Source organism: Chelonoidis abingdonii, chromosome 16 (assembly GCF_003597395.2).
Source record: "Chelonoidis abingdonii isolate Lonesome George chromosome 16, CheloAbing_2.0, whole genome shotgun sequence".
Classification (NCBI taxonomy): Eukaryota; Metazoa; Chordata; order Testudines; family Testudinidae; genus Chelonoidis; species Chelonoidis abingdonii.
In genome coordinates this window covers 27,049,420-27,071,770 of record NC_133784.1, presented here as the reverse complement: position 1 = coordinate 27,071,770, position 22,351 = coordinate 27,049,420, and the positions used below count along the sequence as shown (strand labels likewise).

General features: G+C 40.5%; 1 protein-coding gene across 1 annotated transcript in view; it reads left to right on the top strand.

Annotated features, from left to right (window-relative positions):
* Positions 1-22,351, top strand: part of LOC142047856 (uncharacterized) — a 35,040-nt gene that overhangs the window by 12,054 nt on the left and 635 nt on the right. The window contains 7 exon segments of the mRNA XM_075073062.1: positions 5,931-6,030; positions 7,848-7,930; positions 8,421-8,604; positions 10,963-11,005; positions 11,894-12,044; positions 12,622-13,001; positions 20,296-20,398. Of these exon segments, the coding sequence (XP_074929163.1) occupies positions 5,931-6,030; positions 7,848-7,930; positions 8,421-8,604; positions 10,963-11,005; positions 11,894-12,044; positions 12,622-13,001; positions 20,296-20,398 (1,044 nt within the window).

Here is a 22,351-nt window from a genome sequence, read left to right as displayed (position 1 = left end):
ATACATACCTGGGCTCATAAGAGATATAGGTTGTTTAGAATTAGACAAGCACTCCAAGCAACCCGTGTGGGCCTCTGCACCATGAAGAAACCACTCAACACTCCAGTAAACCCTTTAACAGTGTACTCCTATTCATTCTACTGTTACACCTATTAGGACAAAACCTTCACAGAAACCGTGTCAGCTACCAGGCTAATAGCACTTCTGATCTCTCTCAGTTGAAGCATACCCTTTCTAGCACCCTGTCTAGACTACGCGCCGTATCGGCGCGTTAAAATCGATTGCTCGGGGATCGATATATTGCGTCTGATCTGGATGGGATATATCGATCCCAGAGCACGCTTAGATAGATTCCGGAACTCCACCAAAACAAACGGAGTTCCGGAATCAACATGGCAAGCCGCGCACATCGATCCCGCGTGGTGAAAACGGGTAAGTAAATCGATTTTAGATATTCGATTTCAGCTACGCTATTCTCGTAGCTGAAATTGCGTATCTAAAATCGATTTTCGCGCGTAGTGTAGACGTGGCCTAGGTCTCAGGCCTCTAAACATCACCTCTCATAGCGCCCTGGGTCACAATATGCTATGTATCAACTGGGATTTACCTCAGCAGGTCTCACTTCTGTTTCCTATGGGGCAATGATAGTGGTAATCAGTTACCAAACAGCCTCATGAAAGCAAATATTTATTTACTGCAAAAGCATTTTCAGAGAAGCCATATTTAAAAAAAAACAACAATAGACTACATGCATGTCTAGTTTACCAAGTATGTAACTATCTTCTACTTGGGAACTTTGTTAGGTCTGTTCTGCAGAGCTGCGTCAGCTTGTCTCCCTATCAGCTCCTGGCAACTCAATCCCCTTTGCTATAGTCTAAAAAGTGGTTTGATTGTTTGTAGACCTTTGATTTACTAATTCCTACCTTTAGCCAAACAAGGTTTGCCACTGGTTGGAGGCAGGAGCTTTGAAGGCAACAGCCTGCCCCATTGTGTTCCAAGTGTGTTTGAGTGTTCTTATTTGGTAAGCCACTCAGTCACCCTCATGCAGAGACCTCACTGAAATCAAGCATTAAAGACATGTAGTAAACATTCCACTACTCCCAATGTAAATATCAATTCAGTCACTTGGGAATTTTTATTAACTGAATATACAGTAACTTAGCCTGACCCAGTCACCTACAGTGTTCATAAAATTGCTCAATATTCATATTATGTATAAGCTTTATGTCACTACAGCTCTGCTAACAGATGTGCACATAAGGTCCTGCAGTAGGGTATGCAGAGCAGAACTGGATCAATTCCCCTTATAATCAACATGAAAGTGAACACTGGACTTCTGGTGACATCACAACCAAATTTTCCCTGTACTATACCACACTAGAGATTAAGAAAAAACAAAAACCAGCGGATTATGTTTTCATTTAATTTCATTCCTGGGACTCAACACTAGACTTCAAACCAGTGAAAGAAACAACCCCCACCCGGACAGAAAAATGAGAGAACAACAAAAACATTAAATAACTGGAAAGAACAAACCCAGCTAGGTGGCTGCATATCCCTGCTCCAAACTACCAGAATAGCAGATTTCTTCACTACAGTGAAGTATTCAGGCAGATAAATTCAGAATTGAGGATTAAGATGTGGAATATGTGACAAAATTGGACATTTTATCAGATCTGAGCAAAATTCAAGGAAAAATACCAAACATTGTCAAACACCTTTCAAGGCATAACAGATATATGCTGGCCAAAATAAGGGCCTGATTCTGTGAGGGGCCTAGACCCCTGAACTTCCATGACGTCAACATTATAGTTAGGGTTGCTTGGCATTTCACAAAGGGCACTCAGAATTTTGCAGGCTTGGGCTAAATAGATTATGTACACTATACTTTACTGCAAAGCATGTTACTAGTGGTTTGATCTTACGGCCATTAAAAGTCAATAAGAGCATTGTTATTTATTACATTTGGAGCAGGACTGGGCTTTTGATTTTTCACGCATCCCAGGAGGACTTTTCGTAACTAAAGATTTTGTTAACTGCCAGACTTGTGAGCTAAGTAAATTTAACATGGCTTCTGGTCAATAAAAAAACCACCAAGATGGCCCTTAATATCTTTACAAAGCTATCAGATTCAGGATGTGTAAACACATTAGTGAATTTTTCTTTACCTGAAGGAGCAGAGTTTGACATTTCTCCTCCTAGGATACAAAAAATTTCTCAAAATCAATATGTTGGAATTCTATCCTCAAAAAAGTAGTTTCTCTAACCTTTATTTTAGGTTTAACTCCCCATCTGTGCAGCAAAGATGTGCACTGGTGCAAACTGCCATTTTTTGTGCAAAATGGTTTGATGCTGTGCTCCATATGCTTTATGAAAATATGCTTTGAATGTGAGTATAATGTAACTGGAATATGCTTTATGGAAAGGGACTCTTGTAAGGTATCATTACAAAGCTTATAATCCTCTGAGTGTGTTCATCCTATTTGTATGCATGTATCATTCTTGTATCTGAAGCTAGAAATATGAAATAACTCTGAGATCCTATTGTAATTATGCAAAGTGAGCGCCATTAATGGTGGTTTAGAATCTTGATAGTCCCCACCGACTAGGACAATTGGTTGTAAATGGTTTATTTACCTGCAAGCCTTCTTGTGGACTTGTGAGCCAGCCCAGGAAGAATGGAGGCTGGAGTCACACATGTCATTTGAGGCTGGAATCCATCTTAAATCTGGTATTTTTCCATTTAGAAGGAGAGAAAAGATTCCTGCCTTGGGCAAAAGCTATAAAAGGAGGAGGAACAGAACAAAGTGGGCTGCCAGTCATGAGAAAACCCCTAGTTTCCACCTAATATGTCTGCTAACAAGGACTGTACTGGGGAAAGGATTGGGCCTAGACTAGGAAGGAGTCTAGTCTGTGAAAGAAGCTTATTAGAACTCTCTCAGGGTGAGATTTTACTTGTAACCAGTTTATTAATTTATTAGGCTTAGACTTGCATGTTTTTGCTTTATTTTGGTTGGTCACTTACTTAGTTCTGTCTGTTATTACTTGACACCTCTTAAGTCCTATTTTTTATTCTTAATAAAATCACTTTTGTTTATTAATGAACCCAGCATAGGCAATTAATGGCTGGAGGAGTAAACAGCTGTGCATATCTCTATCAGTGATATAAAGGGAAAACAATTTATGAGTTTACTCTGTAGAAGCTTTATACGGAGTAAAATGGACCTATTTGGGGTTTGGATCCCACTGGGACCTGGAGGTAGGTGACCTGCTGAGCAGCTTTTGGTTAAAAAAAGTCTGTAGCTTTGGGAGCATAGACCAGAGCTGGGTCTGTGCTGCAGCAGGCTAGCGTGTCTGGCTCAACAAGGCAGGGTTCTGAAGTCCGAAGATGGCAGGGAAAATGGCCTCAGAGGTAATTCCAGCACATCAGGTGACAGTCCCAAGGGGGTCTCTGACCAAACCCATCACAAATGGATTTCCAGTCACAACAGTTGAAATGGGATTACCATGGCCAGTTTTCCAATATTGGTTGGTTTTATAGTGCTGTATTTTAGGTCAGTTTAAAAAAAACTGACATGCATGTCAAGTAGTGAAGTGTAGCCATACACCTATTTTGCTAATAATCCCAGGTGAATGCTAACTTTAAGATGTACTCTGCTGACTGTTAGAATAAGAAATTCAGACAAATTCCAGTACCCAAATCAGTCATTGTTACATGATACCATAGATTAAATGAAGATAGTATCAACCTTTCCTGCAGAAGTCGCAGTTTGACTCCTTCAAGATTACTGTAAGCACCATTTTACCAATACAGATTTAAGATTCTGCGCTGCTCCAGAAAATCTTCTAAGGTTAACAAAGACAAAAATCCACATTAAATGAATCTGGAATCCAATTTATCTCTACTCTTTTTGATTGTATATCTTCAGCACTCACTGGAATCAATGGGATTGCACAGGCTAATGAGCAGAATGAGACCCTCAGAGTAGCGAAAAGCTATACTTGACATACAATCACATGTGGGATGTGTACATATGTATCTATCAGCACTGGGATGTGACTTTCCTTGACAGTAGTACTATCTGGATGTACAGATTCATGTATTAATTTTTTGGGAGGGGATGGGGACAGAACAAAAACCAGATGCTGCTGCTCAGCAAAACAAAATTAAACCCCAGACATTGTGACTTACTGTGAGATAGAATAAAAAAACTGGGGCATGTGCATTGTCTGACAGTCACATGTTCCTAAATTTTTTTTTTTTGGACTGAACAATTTTTCTTCTTTATGAACTACTAAATGAAAAAAACTCTTAAAGGCAAAACTTGGATAGAATCTATGTCATGCTAGGACAATTTTAGATATGCTGATCATACAGTGTCTATTTATGACTCAAAATTATTCATTTCTCCAATATCAGAAGACTGATAAGATATACTTCTGACAGAGAAATTCTTGATATATTTATATGTAAAAGACTGAGACAAGGCTAATGTTTTGTGATCAGCTTATCTAAATAATTTTCTTTTCATTCACTTTTGTATTGTCTGACCTCAAAACAAGCTAGGATGGTGTTGACATTTTCAAACTTACTTAATACAGGGTTTTTCATAGCCCAAGTCACTGTGATTAACTATTTTAAATTATTCAGAAACAGTGCAAATGAGAAGAAAAATCATGAAGCATTAAATCTTGTAATAATAGTAGTGTAGGCATGAAGCAATTGTCTGTCCACTAAATCAGTCCAGAAATCCTTCATTTTCATCTTGGTTTAAAGAACGAGTCTCTTTGGCCATAGATAAATGACTCACTTCTCTGCCTCAGTTTCGCTATTTGGAAAATTAGTCTAGATGTATTTATTTCATAGCAATTTGTTACACCTTGAAGACAAAATATTGTAAGAATAAACTTTAAGCTTTTTTCGTGTACATATATCACTACACAGTTTACATAATTAATAGAGTTAAGGAATTATACACAATATACAGAATGCAGACATGGGATAATATGTTACCTGTTAAGTGTAGCACATTGGAATACAAAGATAAATTATGACATACAAGCCATTACACAAGACTTCCATGAACAGTTTCATAATTTTCAACAGCAAGCATCAAGGAAACAGAGAGAGAACTTACCACTAAAGAAAATAGTTAAAGCATCAAGATAAAGAATACAGTCTTTGGAAGCAATATTCATACATTTGTTTACATCATATCTAGATACCTGATAGATTAGTGCATTAGAATACCTTAGTCTAAATTATGTATGATATACATTTTAAGTACTTTTTAAAAAAGATATAGCACTTCATAAATTATACACAACAGCATCAAAACAGAATCATTTATAGGGTGGAGGTTGCAACATACCATTTGGAGTCTCAGACATGACATACAATGCTGTTATTTCAAAGTAGTGCTAAAGTGCTATTTGAAGACCTATTTTTCTGTACACTGTTAGAAACAAGTCCCTCCTATCTTCTATACATACACCTGGACAGCCATAACACACTGAGGCTCATAGAAATCTCAGCAGGCATTAGGGGTGGGAGAGGGGCAATTTCAAGGTTCTCTCAAAATAGAGAAATTTAGAATAGGAATTTACACTGGATTATACAGATAAATGAATACAAAACAAACATACTAAGTTATTATGTAGAGCAAATACAGAGTTTCTTACCTTTTACAAAAATCTGTTGTAGATTTTTTAAATAAAAATACTTTTAGCAAATAGAAGTTGGACCTTGTTGAAGCCAAAGGCTTTAAAAGTCTTAAAGACTTCCTTTTATAAGGCCTTATTTCCTTATGCAGCCCAGCTGTGAACCTCTCGAATTCTTTGATTGACAGTTCCCACACTCCCTTTGCAGTGTTAATTTTTTTTAAACTTTTTTCCAGAAAAGCGCTATAACTTGTTTTTCCCCTTGTTAGGTACAGAGTACATACACTCTGCTATGGAGTCATCACAAAGGGTTAAAACAAAAAGAACCATGTTATCAATCATACTCAATAGCTTTTTGTATGAGATGCTGTAAATCAAGGTGCTGGATTTTTTTGTAATTTATTAGCTCAAAGAACTTGGTCTCTTGCTTAAAGTTCATCCTGTGTTTGTGTTTAGGTGTTCGTAGAATCAGGAATTCACTTGTTTTTTATTCCTCCTATACAAATAAAGAGTTCTTTTCCTCTCTATTGTTTTAATTATTTACTAAACTACTTATTTGAGTACATTCACAGTTTAGATCTTGTTTTTACTTTGATTTCTGAACTGTTGTAAATGCTTCCTAAAGGCCACTTGGTCATATACAAATGTATATGTGATTAGAGACATTTATATATTGAAGTCAAAGGAAGCTACAGGTTCTCAGTACTTCTGATAATCAAGCACAGACTGTCTCATGTTGGGCACCCATAAACTGAGGATCACAAGATCAGTGTCCTTTTTTGAACATTTGGGACCTGATCTTCCAAATATTTATGCATATGTGTGTTCTTCCATTGACTTCATTGGGATTACTCTTGGAAGAGTTTGCAGGACTAGGTCTTAGTTTGGGTTGTTCAGAATGTTATTGTTCTAATGTGCCATGGTACATGGAAATGGCCCTCTGTAAAATAAATAATAATTGCTAAGAAATCAAACAAGTGATCCATATGTAACTGATATAAAGCTTCAGACATAACTTGCAAACTGAACCAGTCCATATATCATAGAATTTTGGGAGTTGGAAAGGACCTCAGGAGGTCATCTAGTCCAATCCCCTGCTCAAGGCAGGACCAGTCCCCAGACACATTTTTGCCCCAAATAGCCTCCACTCAATAATTGAACTCATAACCCTGGGTTTAACAGATTAATGCTTGAACTGCTGAGCTATCCCTCCTGTCATCACCTGATGAGCCCTGGCATACTCACATTACATGTCACTGGTTGACATCTACGTACTTGGAGATATGTGTGATATCCAGCACCTTTCTATAAATATTTATGCATGTCAATAGGCCTATTTATATAAGTAAAGTTAAGCATAGACCATTACAATAGAATACTATAGTACTTTTAGATTAGGTTCTAAAAGTGTGATTGAAAGTCAGAGTATACTGATTATTATGTCATAAGCCCCAGACAACAAATATCTGTGCACCTATTTTGTCTGTGCACCTAATACTTTATGCCACATTAATTTACTGATTCTCTAAATGGAAACCACTTGTGCATATGTAGTTTGCACCAATTGCACATATTAGTTAATCTCTTTTCAAAGGTGTATTTTACTCTTCACTCTACTATGGGATACACTAAGGCTTCAGTCCTGCAAACACTTATGCGGATGTTCAACTTTAAGCATGTGAGTAATCCTTTTGACTTCTGTGAACTCTTCACATGCTTATAGTTAAGTACATGTGTAAGTGATTGCAAGATTAGGGACTACATTAACAACGGACAGAGATTGGTTATTACAGGAAATTGACAGGTCATCTTGTTTAGATTTTTCTATATAATGAAAATTGGGTAATAAAGTGTGTTAATAATATAGAAAAGTGAAAATAAGGGTTTTAGAGACTATTAGTATTGCTTTGATTTTATTAACATGACATTTTTAAGAAATGTTGCTTTTTCTGGTAATTTAAAAAAATAAGATAGTGACTCATTCTGTGTTCTTAACTAGGATAATTGATAATAAGAAGAACATATATTTTAGTTTTGTGTTTGAAACTAGTATTAGTTACTGAGTCTATAGTCAAGACTTTATGCTGTGGGGAGAAACATATGGTTAAGAACTACCAGCAGTCTTTTCTGTTCAGTAGTTGCTGTCTCTAACAAGTGTGTTGTATTTAAACTGAATTTACATTAAGAAAGGGCAGGTGCTTTTTGTCCTCTATAAAACCAAAAACCTTTAGCAGGTAGGAGGGGAACAGTACTACACTTCTAATTTTTTGTATGTGTGAATTCCTTTCTGTTATTAGCTGTATAGTAAACTACTATAAATCAAAAATATAGTTTGGTATTATTAGTAGCTGGCTAATCTTGAGTTTTCAAATACTGAAAATTGTGTACTCCTGTTGAAAGCAGACCTGTACTACCATCAAAATGTAAGTGGTGTCCCTGTCTTGAACTGGGCAACTGAAAACTAATTATATTAACAATTATACTTTTAAAACTTATACCTAAAAGAATATGTAGAAGGAAAGAGCTGAAAATTCAGCACAGATAATCCTGTTATTTCAGACTTGGAGGCAGTCTTTTAACCCGTTAACAGATAATAGTAAACCTGCACTGGGTAATATGATTCCAGTGTATCACAGATATAATCATTCCTTAACAGACTTAGCAGGGATTGTTAAAGTTAATGAAAACTCTTGAAATTACAAGAGGAAAATATTTATTCTATACAAACACATACACTAACTTTTCTTCCATTGTTTCAGTACCTGTGTTTGAGATGCCATCATCATTACCTGTACCTCAGACAAGTCTAACTTCTCCTAATCCTGGAATTTTACCATCTCCATTTTATGTTTCTCAAACAACAAAAAAGAGGATTAAATGGAAAGGAAAACCCAAAAGAAACAAACTAAATAAAGATGACATTAGTTATCCAAGCAACTTCACGTAAGTGAGGAAAGAGCTCTTATTTGTGGATGAAATACTAAATTGGCTTATGTTGGTCAGTGTAGTACCCAGTGGGACAAAAATATCTATCTAGCTTGCAAATTGTTTAGGTATCACAGTTATTTAACAAAACTAGCAATTGTTTTTTCAACATTTTCTGTATTACTAATAAATATCCAAAATTGCTTTTTCTTATTCAGTACTGTCCTTATTGTATCCTAGGGAAGGATTAGGAACTAGACTTCCAAATTTTCAGGTACTTTAAGCTGGCTGCCAATAGATAAATGGGCATTGGGTGCTAGTAAGTACAATGTCTACTCCAACTGAATCACATGCAATCTCTGCATAATAGTGAACATGAGCTTTTCAAGTAAAATACTTGGCTCTTACAGAGTGCCTCAGACTGTTATGGGTGTCTATGAAAGTGCTGTTACGTAAATAACGCACACATTGTACAGATGGCAAACTGCTGCATGCAGTCATGATGTAAAGAGACAGTGAGTTAATGGCAGAAGTGGGACTAGAATCTAGGACTCCTTGGCCACAATTTTCCAAGAGGTGGACTGTCTGAGAATTAGGCCCCTTGTATGGATGATCAGGTTAGGCATCCAAAATCTATAGTTGCTCTTGAGAATTTTGGCCCTGAATTAGTTCTGTTCAGACCTGAAATAATATCATTTTCTCAATAGAAGGCAACGTGGGGAAGTTAACTGGAAGATCAAATGTAACCTATAATACAAAGCTCTTACTTTTCAGGAATATGCTTAAACCCTTGTTAACCTTTTCTTGTACATGTCTGAAGCTGCAGATGTATTAGGTAGTGGAGAAGCTGAAGTTACAAAGATATAAGAATTTGGTCAAGCTTATCTTGCCACCTGTAGAAAATAAACTACCATAATTAAAGATCAATAAATCAGTGTTTCTTTCATCCTCAAACTTTTGTTGGTTTTACTTAACATGTCTGTTTCTGTTTACTTCTGATTTTGTCAGATTGCCTAAATACCAGTTGAGAAGTGATACAGTTGTGTTACTGCAGACTATTACTACCCTTTAAGTCCTTCCCTGGCTCACTAATGAGAACCCTCTATAGGGCCAATACTGACCGGAGATACTGAGCATCTATTTCTTCTAAAAGAGAATATCTACTTGAGATATGCTTAGATCCTGGAAAACTGCTGTTAAACTCCACCTTGGTCTGATAGGGAGAACAGGGCTGAAGTTACTGTAGCTCTTTTGAATTATTATTTGTGGTATATGTGATTTCTCTAAAGTTGCAACAGTTTGCGAGTAAGGGCTTTGCATAGTATTTGCTCATTCTGGTATTCAATACTATGATACATGAAGGACTGGGTTGTTCAAGGATTTTGCATGAATCATGCTGTAGAAGGATTCTACAATGGAAAGCATAAAGAAAGAGAACAAAAAATAGGTAGTGTCAGTTTTTTCTGTTGGCCAGATTATTGAAGAGGACATTTTTGTTATAGCTAGGAGGAGGGATAGCTCAGTGGTTTGAGCATTGGCCTGCTAAACCCAGGGTTTTGACTTCAATCCTTGAGGGGGTGATTTGGGGCAAAATCATACTTGGTCCTGCTAGTGAAGGCAGGGGGCTGGACTCAATGACCCTTCAGGGTCCCTTTCTGTTCTGAGATAGGTATATCTCCATATATTATATTAAATAAAGGGACACCACTAAAGAGACCCAAAAGCTCCTGACACATCCGAATTGTTCTTTATTGCCTGACACTGTGTTTAGAGACTTTGGGGAAAGGGACTAGAAATCTGCCACTTCGTCTTGATTTCTTTTGTAGTCTATGAAAAATGACTAAAGATGGAAGGAGTTAATAAAGAGATTGTTAGCTGTGGCAGCCTCTATAGTTAGCACAGAAGGACTTAATATCCTGTGGCTCTTTCTAGGACTACTGTAATGTACCATAACTTGTGAATGTTACTTTTCAAGTCACTCCATAATGTTAAAATGAATCCACTTAAAAAAAAGTGGACTTGCTAGACTCCAAAACAAATGTTGCAACTAAAAGTCTAGTAGACAAAATAGGGATATACACCCATAATCTAAACTTATTCTTCAGTTATTCCTGAGGCAGCATATGTGCATCATATGTTAAGGCCTCTTATTTTCTGTGCATGGGCCATGTGGTGAAGTTTCCATGATCACTTCAAATACAGCTGTTACTCTTGACATTCTAGAATTTTGAGTGAAACTGACTTCTTGTATATTTTCAATATGTCTCAAATAAGGTATATGGTGGTGACTTGACTAATTTATTTACAACTGTTACTAATCTTGAATCCTATGTCTGCAGTGTGTGGTGCTAAAATGAACAAATATTTTCTCCTTAGGCACTTTGGCCACATGGGATGGAATCCACTAACTGGTTTTGCTGTAAGTATTTACCAATATAACTATCAAACTTAACTGATAATGCTTCAGCTTGTGTAGAACAGTTTTAGAATGAAGAGTTAACTTCTGTTAACTCTTAATAGTTCAGTATTGATCATGAGCTAAAAATTGCACTGGATTGCAACTTGGCATTCCTTGAGATGAAACTTTCTTCAACACAAGTTTTTAATTTGTAAGGAAAGGCGTGTGTGGGGGGGAGGAACGAAATGGAAAGGCCTCTTCTGTCTTGCTGAAGAGTGTCCAAAATGGAATTGTGAGAGTGGCTTTCTTTAACGATAAAATCCACTTAAAATTGGGTGGCTAAGAGGTTTAAACTTAAGACTCATCTTAGCAACATAGCTTAAGAGTAAAGGCAACAGTAGATCTAATAAATCACACTTCAGAAAGCTTATTTCTCATGGCTTTTATTAAAGGTCTCTGTAAGACTGAATAGTCACTTCAACTATTTTACCCTATAAAAAGTTCAACTCCTGCCAAGGAACTAACAAGAAACATGAACTTACTTCAGCATAGAGCTACACTTATTAATCAGTTTACATTCCACTATCTTTAAGATTTCATTTAGTGAAGGCTTACACAAACTTGTATTGCATTCAGTGTAATCTGGAGACTAATGGGAATACTCAGTTTGAAAAGCCAGGTTTACCATTTAGTTCCCCCCAACTTTTTTGTTAATTGGCTTAAATTTTAAGAAATGTTAGCTTGCCTCTAATAGTTGCTGAAATCTCCTAATACTCCATCCCATGAAACCACAGGAAGGGAAACACATACATTTGTATTGCACTGTTTAAGGTCAATGAGTGGGAAAAGATCTGAGATTAGTTCTGTCACAGGACTAGCTTAATGTGACTCTTACTGATCATCTTGTAGACTATCCTGGATTCAGATCTGAAGAAGCTATTTATTCAGGCTGGTGTAACAGACGATCATCTAAAAAACAAGAGAACCTCTGAAAAGATCTTTAAAACAATTGAGAGAAGAGGAGGAATAGAAGCTGTACAGAAAGAGGTCCAGATAAGAGGTACTAATTCATTAGTGCAAATTAAACTTAGATACAGCTTAAGTAAGATACCACTTTGCTAGTATTTTAGCATTTAACTCATTACAGTAATATACTGGATTGAAGTAGGATCTACAAGCTTGCCTTGTTACAAAGGCAAGTAAAACATGATATAAGGCTGAGGTAACTAAAGGTTCCTTCCATATTTAATACAGAATTTGTTTAGAGGCATACTGAGGCATATAGTGTGCGGGGGGTGAGAGCAATGCAAGCCTCAAAGATTGGATTTAAGCTTTCCTAAAATACACAAGTGTTCACATTTTGAGGTTTTACTCTGGGCACACTTAGTAGACTAGCTATATTAAGAGTATTATTAGCTAGATAGCTGAGACTTTCTCTAGGACTGTATAATGTCTCATCCCTACCTCCTTGCATTGTACAACAAAATATGGGATAAGTGCCTTGGAATTCCGCTTCTTTTAAGATTTCTGATAAGTGAAATCCTCTGCCAAACAAGAGTAGGTGCTGAGGTTGATTTCCTACCCAATCTGAGACAGATATGCTCGTAGGTTTAATATATAACTTCATTTTTCTACAGCCACATCTTCAAGATCCAGTTCTCATCCTCTGCTTCATTCTACATCCTCTTCAGAGCAAAGTTCAACCATAAGTCCTAGTATTGAACTAAACTCTCCAGTTTTAAGAGCAGATGATGGACTCAAAGCAATTCTAGCACCTCCCTCTACATCAAAAGTGCTGTTACCTCCATGGCATGTCCCTTCAGTTGTCATTGCACTAGCACCTCCAATGCCACCTCCTTTGTCTCCTTCTAAAAGGGCATCACCAATGGGTCTATATAAATCAACTCTCAGTCTGAGAGGACCACAGCTGCATAAAGTAAAGACTGAAAAGACCCCAATTACTTTGCATCAAGAGGATTTAATGGGTCAGATCAGAAAGGGAATCCAGCTGAAATCGGCAAGTATATTTTTTTTTAACCAGTACTAATTCATACTAGTGAGCATAAGAGAAGCTAAGTATGACTAATACCAGTGCATCCCAACTGGAGCAAAGGAGAGTGTGGAATCTAAGGGTGCAGACATGATATGGACTCAGGGAAGGCACTTGTAGGAGAGGTTGTACAGAACTGATATGGTTGTTACCTTATTTTGGCTGGTGTAATGTTTCACTGGTGATATTCCTCTCAATGAACCCTTGCTTCTAAAGCTAAAGCAACTCTTCTTGTTGAGTTAGAAGCCACCTCTACACTAGAATCTCTGCCATATTGGGGATATGGTTAAACATGGTAGCCCCTGATGTACCTCTGTCTCTGAGCTCACGAGACTGAGCCAGGTCCCCAAAGCATGGTGCAGCCTTCAGCTTTGCAGGGCCACAGTTTGGTCTGTTGAATGGGAGAATCTGAAGGCAGCTCCCCCGAGCCCATGTTCTAACTGGGGCCAGAAGACCAGGTGTTGGTGTAGGTGGAAACTTAACCCATCATCCCATGTCTGGATTATTAGACTATGGCTTTGAGTGTTTGTCTCTGTCCTTGCATAGCAGTCATGCTCAAGCATGTCAGTCAGTGACAGTGCAGAATTCTTCCAGTCAGTTAGGTGTTTCATGAACCCATAGACTGGCTACAGTGTGAGTGCACCAGTCACTTGCTGGATGAACTGAACACTCTTTACCGGTTTCCTGAAACTTGAGGGGAAATGGTTCATCTTTGGAATGTTTTCTATATCTCTTCTTGTGTGCCCTCAGGTGGCATGGAGAATGCAGATGAGGTTCTGAGATGAGCAGAGCCACCTCTGGGATGGAGTCCTACTTGCCCCAAATAGTCTATGCTTTTGAAATGTGCACATTGTGCTCTGAACAGAGGCTTGTCTCTCTCCTTAGTCTTGCCTGACAGGAGCTGGAATGTACTTAACTCCACTCTTGCTGAAACGATTTAAGGGCAGGATGTATGTTGTGTCTCACCCACAGCCCTAGGGAAATGACAATTTTCTTTCTCTCAGGGCACAGCAGCCCTTCACAGGGAGGGAAGGAGTGAGTCCATCTGCATGGAATTCTTTGTGACTACGGCTCTCAAAACACTCTCTCTTTTTTTCTCCTGTCAAGAGACATTTAACAATTAACATTACCAAACATTGCATACCGATTTCTATTCATTTTGCTGCTAAGCATGTGCCTGGGCTTAACAGCAGTATAGCTGCTTTCTCAATTGCAGGCAGCAGATTCAGAGCACTAGAACTGGAAGCCAAGGAAGTGCCAGAACAGAGGTGGGCAGCTCTATGGAATTTTGGGTGCTAGAAACAGTATCCACATCCAAGGGACCATGTGCACCAGGCACCTTTTTCAGTTTACACAATGACATTTGATAAGGGGTGTGTGTGTGTTTGGTTTTTTGGAGCTCTGAAGGTCTACTGGGGATAGGTCTATACCAGAATCCCCAAATTTGGTGGCTCATGGTTTTGCTTTAGGTAACTGATTATCTGTGGTGGTCTCACTGCAGGTCATCCAGACCGTGTTCTAGGGATTCATGAGTCACAGGATGCAGGAGGGTTGAACCCAGGCTGCTAGGACATGGAGCAATGTCAAGAAGCCAGCAAGAGGAGGGATAGCTCAGTGGTTTGAGCATTGGCCTGCTAAACCCAGGGCTGTGAGTTCAATCCATGAGGGGGCCACTTAAGGATCTGGGGCAAAAATCAGTACTTGGTCCTGCTAGTGTAGTGAAGGGAGGGGGCTGGACTTGATGACCTTTTGAGGTCCCTTCCAGTTCTAGGAGATTGGTATATCTCCAATTATTATTTTATTATCTTGCAGATCCTTAGGCAATTTAATTCAGGCTCTTCCTCAGGTTTGCCATTTAGAGGGGTGAGGCTGCACTGTTTAAAGCAACCTTTCTGTTTTTTCTTCAGGGCTTACTGGGTCAGTAAGTTATTTCCCTTGTGCCAAAGGAGACTCTTTGGGGCAGGCTCTTGAACTACAGGACAGGCAGTGGAGAGGTGAGACTGTACAGCTCAAGGTGCACAGATCACAAACTGATCAAATTGGGGTTGGTGAGAGTGACCTGTGTCCTATATGGACATTGCAGGCATATGTGGCTCAATGGCCACCTGGTGAGGGTCCCTTGTTCAAATTCTAGTTTGTGGGAGGTGCTGTCATTCTTAAGCTTGCCACTGAGAGATTATGGCTCCCACTTCTTCCATAGAGGGACCTCAATAGCAGCTACCCAGTTGGACATGGGTTCATCCAGAGGTCCAGGCTATAGGACACAGATGACTTAGGTTCAAAGTTCTTTGTGGTTGCCTGAGGGCAAGCTGATTGAGTTGATGGGCCATAATCACCACAGGCTTTCACGGTGTCTGCTTCCTTCCCCATGTCTATCATACAGAATGTATCCGTGCATGCCTACAGCTGAGGATATGGATTTGGGTGCACAGCATTGTGCACTGGGCTTACAAGAAAGCGCATAATTCAACAAGGGCCTTGCAGCTGGGTCTTAGGCTGGATGGAGTTGTGTTTTGGCACAGCAGATGGGCATGTGGTGGGATCAGCCCATGGATCTTTTTTATAGCCTGGTGCTCCATCAGGACACACCAGACATCCTTTTTATCCACCTAGGAATGTGCCATGAGCTCCAACTGATCTGGGAGACTAAGTGGGTTATTGGACTACCGGTTGACTTGTTCCCTGGTGTGAGGATAGTATGGTGGACACTCTAGCCCACAGGATTTGGTGGACTGCTGCCCACCCACAAAAAAAGGTGGGATAGGGCCCAGAGGAAAGCCAGTTTTAAAGAATCAGCATGGCTGGAGTCTCAAGGTAGCTGAAGTATCAGATTAGCATGCAGCTGAGATTTATCAAGGAGACTGAGTGCACTTCTGATATAGGTGCTGACTTCATCCTGGATGATCTCAGTATTAGGTTGGCTGAACTTCTAGATAGCCTGTGCAGAGTGGGGTGGAGGCATCCAAGCTGATCCTGGTGCCTCCCTGTGACAGGTGCCCAGGGCAGAAACTTGCCTTTTTGTATCTGGAGCTTAAATCAGCAACACAGTGAACACTGCAAGGGCAATCTATATGAGAGGGGGCATTGTGCCTAACCCCCAAGGGAAAGGTGAGGCAGGGGCTGGGTTTGTATCTCTGGGGGACCATCCCACTAATGGACTTGAATGTGCTGGCTGGGGGATCAAGGTCCCTTCTTACCACAACCCCTGGAATGGGAAGGGAGGCTAGTGGGCAAGTGTTGGTTCCTAGAGACCATCCCAGTGTGATGACTGCCTCCCATTGTGGTGGGAGCCCCCAAGAATTGGCAAAGGTCAATGGAGTGTGAGTGACTGACTGCTGGACTGTCCCCCAGTGGGAACCTTGGATGCAATTTGCTGAATAAAGTTGCAGCCTGATTAAAAGCCATATCAATGTCCTTGCCTCCTGTGTGGTGAGCATACTATTTTCCATTACTGTAGGTAATAGAAAAATACAGCGTTAGCAATGGAATACTACATTGAAAGCTGCTAATGCTTGTCTGGCTGTGCTCCAAGCTTTAGTTCCTTTTTCTTTTCAGTAATGCTTTGAACCACAGCTTGCTACTTGTATTGGAATGTAGGTGGGGAGCCATGCAACTTCTGGATTGACCTCGCAAAAACTCTGCATGTGGAGGTGGAGTCCTCTAGGGCTCTTTAAATTCTACAATAATTCTATTCTTCCTTAAGTGTTCCAGTCTCCAACTAACCACAGATGGAGATGGTACTTTCTTATAGATTTTGCTTTTTTGGGTGGGTTTTGCATTTAAAAAATCATGCTGTTGTGATCTGTTATGTTCTTGTATTGCTATTTTAGAAAAAATGGGGGGGGAAGAGTTAAACTGGATCATAGACTATGGCTTTGTTTTGACTTTGACATAAATAACTCACAATTGAAGAGAACTGATGAAACAGTACTGTACAAATTCCTGCATGTCAAGATGGAAAACCTCAGTAATGCAAAAATTTGCATTAACAAAACATACACTGGTGACATTACCTTTTTTTACTTTACTGCTGATGCTTACTGAGAAATGTCTAAGCAAATGGCAAGTAGTGAGCCCTGACGCTTAAGCTCTAGTAGTTACACAAGCAAAAATGCCTTGGCATGTGGAAGCTTGTTTTGATTCTCTTCTCCTGTGCTTAAAAAAATTAAATCTTACTAAAGCCTAGTGGCTGGGCAACTATCACCACTGCTTCCTTGAAGCCAGAAAACTACTGACTAATTTTAGTTAGAATGCCTGGAGCAACTGCCGGTTGTCTCTGGTGCTCCAAGCCTCATCTTCACTGGTTTTGAACGTGGACAGTCTATAAAACTAGATGGTTCTTCCTAAACATCTTTCCTCCTGGGAGGAGTTGTTCCTTCCCTACAAAAGGCTTTGTAATGCAGGGAGGGTTGGTAATTTCACTATAAATGGAAGTACACCAAGCTTATCTGAAAGCAGAAGTGTCCCCGTTACTGCAGATAGAGAGGTAATATTTTCTTGTATTTAGGAAATACTTGAATCTCTATTTGAGGCAATTCATAAGCTCTTAAAGGCAAAGTATGAGTCTACTGCTCAAATCTGGGAAAAATGTGTGTACTAGCTATTTTCCATCCTGAGGTTAAAATTGGACAAACTGTGGTCTTATCCAATAACTGAGTGGAAGCTTCATCCTAATTTGAAAAAGGTCAGGGTTGGGTCAGTTCACTTAAAGCATCTCTTCCAAATTAATTCATTTCCCATGAGTTGTTTAGCCTAAAACTAAATAAACAGTGATCCCAGATGCACATATGTGCATCATGATTGATTTTTTTGATCAGGTTTTTCATTTTGGTAACATTTTAATGTAAACATTAGATGCTTATAGCATAATTACTTTCTAAAAATAACTTTAAATAGTAATATTCCCACCTCACATCTGGATTGGACTTTCTAATGTTGAAGCAAAACTCTTCTCAGAAGAAATCTTAAACAGATTGTTAATCATAATTCCTAGTTAAGTAACAGAGTCTAATAGCCATAATCCTCAGTGCTAGTTTATTGATATAATCCTGCGAGGTATTTTTGGCAGAACTATGCTAATCTAATTTGGAAACTTTTACAAATAGTTAGTTCCAAAGCCTTAAAAGCCCTTTGTATAAAACATTTGTTTGTCTATGTAGTCACTGCCTAGTAAAATGAACATCTTTCATGATCACAGTTAGTAGCATGTATTACAATAGGTCAGAAAGGACAACAAAAAGCTAGGAGTTGCAGTGGTCCTGTTTCAAAGTTTCATTTGTCTTGTTCAGTGACAGTATCAAGGGCTGTCTGTAAAATGGAGACTCGAATGTGAACACCACATGGTACTGTGGATGGAAAGGGCAGCCTTGCCAGGTCCTAACATGAAATACTGTATCTCTTGCCAGTGTCCAGGCTCTTCGTCCAATGTCCATGATGTCACAAGATTCCAGGTCTCTGTGGTGGATGGCTGACTGAAAATCTCCTAAACTGTGTAGTTCTGAGTGAAGTCTATGCTCCATGTAAGGTGTCAGAAAGACTTAAATCCTCTTACAACAGAACAGGCAGTAGGAGGGCAGATAGGCTTGGTATATTTGTATTTATAGTGAAATTATCAACCCTCTCTGTATTACAAAGCCTTTTGTAGGGAAGGAACAACTCCTCCCAGGATGCTAGACATTTATGAGAAAACACCTAGTTTTATACACTGGTCATGTTAAAAACCAGTGAAGATGAGGCGTGGAGCATCAGAGACAACCTTTTATCTCTGAAAGAGCAGCAGTTGCTCCAAGCACTTGAGCTAAGCTTAGTTTGCTTCCTCCTGTCCTAGAGTGTCTATTTGGGATATACAGTAACTCCTCACTTAATGTCCTCTTGCTTTACATCACTGCTCCATTAGGGAACATACTCATTTAAAGTTGTGCAATGCTCCCTTATAACATCATTTGGCTGACTTTACAAGTTCCTCTTCTCCGGCTCCTTCTCCCTCCCAGCACTTCCCTGGCCACCAAACAGCTGTTTGGCGGTGTTTAGGACTTTCTGGGAGGGAGGGAGCAGGGAAGCTGCCCCCCCTCACCCCCCCCAGCAGGTAGGGTCACCTGGAATGCAGAGGCTTTTGGGGCTGCAGGGCCATGGGCTAAGGGGGCCCCGGGCCTGGCCTGGAGCTCTAAAGCCCCTTTCGGAATGCAGCCCTGTAAGCACGGAACAGAGGACTCAGGAGGAGCAGGCGCAGCTGTGCAGTTAGTGGCCAGAGAGAAGGGGCGCTTTGAAGGGGAAAGTGCTGCTTCTCTGGCCGCTGGCTGCACGGCTGCCCCTGCTCCTCCAGCCTGTGCTCGCAGGGCCACATTCCGACAGGGGGTTCCGGGTGGCCCTGTCTGCCAGTGGCAGGCATCTCCCAGAATTGTGGCCATGGGGGCAGTGCTGTGCTGCACAGAGCCACCTGCACACCCACTGCCCCAGGCAAGTGCTCTGCACCTCCTGCCTGCCCCAGCCCTGAGCACCCTCCCGCACCTTAACTCCCTCCCAGACCCTGCACCCCCAACCCTGAGCCCCAGGGGTAAGCCAGGAGCACCTCCCCACCGCAGTACATTATATAATGCCTTTTGTCTGCCCACAAAAAATTTCCTCAAAACCTAACCCCCCACATTTACATTGACTCTTATGGGGAAAATTGGATTCATTTAACATCATTTCACTTAGTTGCATTTTTCAGGAACATAACTACAACATTAAGTGAGGAGTTACTGTATTCAATCCTAAGCTGCCTTCTAAGGATGCATTCATCTGAAGCTGAATTGGAATCACTGAGTACAGATCAGCTATATTGAGTAAGAACTAGTTCTGCCTGGCTTTTGACCTGGAACAAAGTCCAAGTAAGGAATAACTAATTCTGTATCCCCTACCAGTGGCATGAACACCAATGTCTTGATTTCACCTGCACCTCCACTACCCAATCAAAGATCAGTAGCTTCATGGTACAGCTACCCGACTGGCTTGAAATAGGGTATGTGGTTTCTAGCTGTAACTCTCCCAAATACTGTATAAACTGACCCAAAGTTAATGCAGAGTTATTGAACTAAAACAGATTTTATTTCTTATTTTGGCCAACCAATTAATCATCATATAATACACTTAAAGAACGTGTTGAATCTTTACTAAATACATTCTTGCCCAACTTAATAAATAGTAACTTAAACATAACTCCATATTTCTGGTTTTAATAGCTCCATTATACAAGTCTAAATGATCACTCCTATTTAAACAGGTGAGACTAAGTCCAACATCACCACAGTCACCCAACGATGGAGAAATAGTAGCTGCTCTTAAGGATGTTATTCAGAAGAGGTACAAGGCCCTTTACTCTTCAGGTAGGCTTATAAAATATTTTCTTTGCTTAGAAAACTTTAGTATTGTGCTTTTCTCTAAAATTTTAAGTGTCTGTTGGTATAGTAGTTGGAGGAACACTACTGTGCTCAGTCTTTTCAGTTTGGTTCTAAAAGGTTCACTGTATCCATTTAGTCTGGATTTCTGACAGAGGTGGGCATGGATTTGGGGAATTACTTGCAGATAACAGTTAATACAAAATTTAAAATAGTAGTCCAGTATCTATTACAGAGGCTATTTCATGAACTGGTGAGTAATGCCTACTAAGTAACTGCAAAAATGTGTTGCTGGAATGGTGTTCTTGAGATAGGATAGCTTACGTCAGGGGTTCAAACTTCATTGCACCTTGACCCACTTATGACAATAAAAATTACTACACAACCCCAGGAGGGTGGAGTGAAACCTGAGCCCACCCAAGTCCTGCTGCCTTGGGGTGGGGAGAGCAAGCTGAAGCCCAAGGGCTTCAGTCTCAGATGTGGGGGCTGTAACCTGAGCCCCACCACCCAGGGCTGAAGCCTTTGGTCTTGGGCTTTCTGCCCACCCCCTCCTCCCCCCCTCCCCCAGGCAGTGGGGCTCAGGCTTAGGCTTTGGCTTTGACCCAGGCCCTGGCAAGTCTAAGCCAGCCTGATAACCTCACTAAAACAGGGTCGTGACCCACTTTAGTGTCCTGACCCACAGTTTGAGAACTTCTGGCTTACATATTTATAAGGAAAGTGATCAAAAACCAAGTACATCAACCAAGTATAGGCAAAGGAAAAGGAAGGAATGCAACACTAAAGCAAGTAATTATTTGTACCAAATTTAACGTTTTGTTTCAAGTCTATTTAGATAGCTTTTTAAAAAGAGAGCTGAGCAGAGACAAGTTTTTTAAAAAGAGTCTAATGAGAACTCCTGATTGACCTAGTCAGGCTAAGAATATAGCAATAGTAGTAGCAGGATAGAAGAACTTACCCAAACAGTATATCTTTCACCTCAGCTCCTGTTCTCTTTGTAGTCTGGATCATCTAGTCTAGGGGCAGGCAAACTTTTTGGCCTGCAGGCTGCATCGGATTTTGGAAACTGCATGGAAGGCCAGTTAGGGGAGGGAGACATGGCCTGGCCCCCACCCCCTATTCGCTCCCTGACGGCCCACCCCCAGGACTCCTGTCCCATCCAACTCCCCTGTTCCATGCTCTCTGACAGCTCTGACGCCTATCCACACCCCTGACCACTACCCTGAACTCCCCTGCCCTCTATCCAACCCCCCCCCCCGCTCCCTGCCCCCTTATCGCACTGCCTGCAGCACTACTGGCTGGTGGCACTACGGCCACACTCTACACAGCTCAGAGCACTGGGTCAGGCCAGGCTCTGCAGCGGTGCTGCCCCAGGAGCTTGCAGGCCTGCAGCCCCGGAGCATTGTGCCAGCAGCAGGGCACGCTGAGGCTGTGGGGGAGGAGGGACAGCTGGGGAGGGGCTGGGTGCTAGCATCCCGGGCCAGGCAGGAAGGTCCTGTGGGCCGTAGTTTGCCCACCTCTGATCTAGTGACTTAGTGCTTGCTTGCAATCACACTTTGCCTATAGGTTTAATTGTTCCACTTACTGATACCCCAAAAGTTAGAGATGGTTATGTATTGTTATGCCCCCAAGGCTGCTGTTGTGATCACTGCATAGAAGTACAACTTTATCAGACAGAGGCTTTAGAAATGATTCCAAATGTTTTCAAATCTCCCATACTGACTATTCTTTCTCCCTGCATCTGTCCCTCATATAATGGCATGGGTGCTGGAACAATTTGTATACTGGGAGTGCTGAGAACCATTGAACCAAACTGCAACCCCTGTATATGATAGGAATCACTTCAAGCCAGGTAGTGCTGCAGCTCCCCTGCATCCCTATTTCCAGCACCTATGTATAATGGGGTTACTCAGGTTGATAGTCTCCCACCACCACCACCACCAA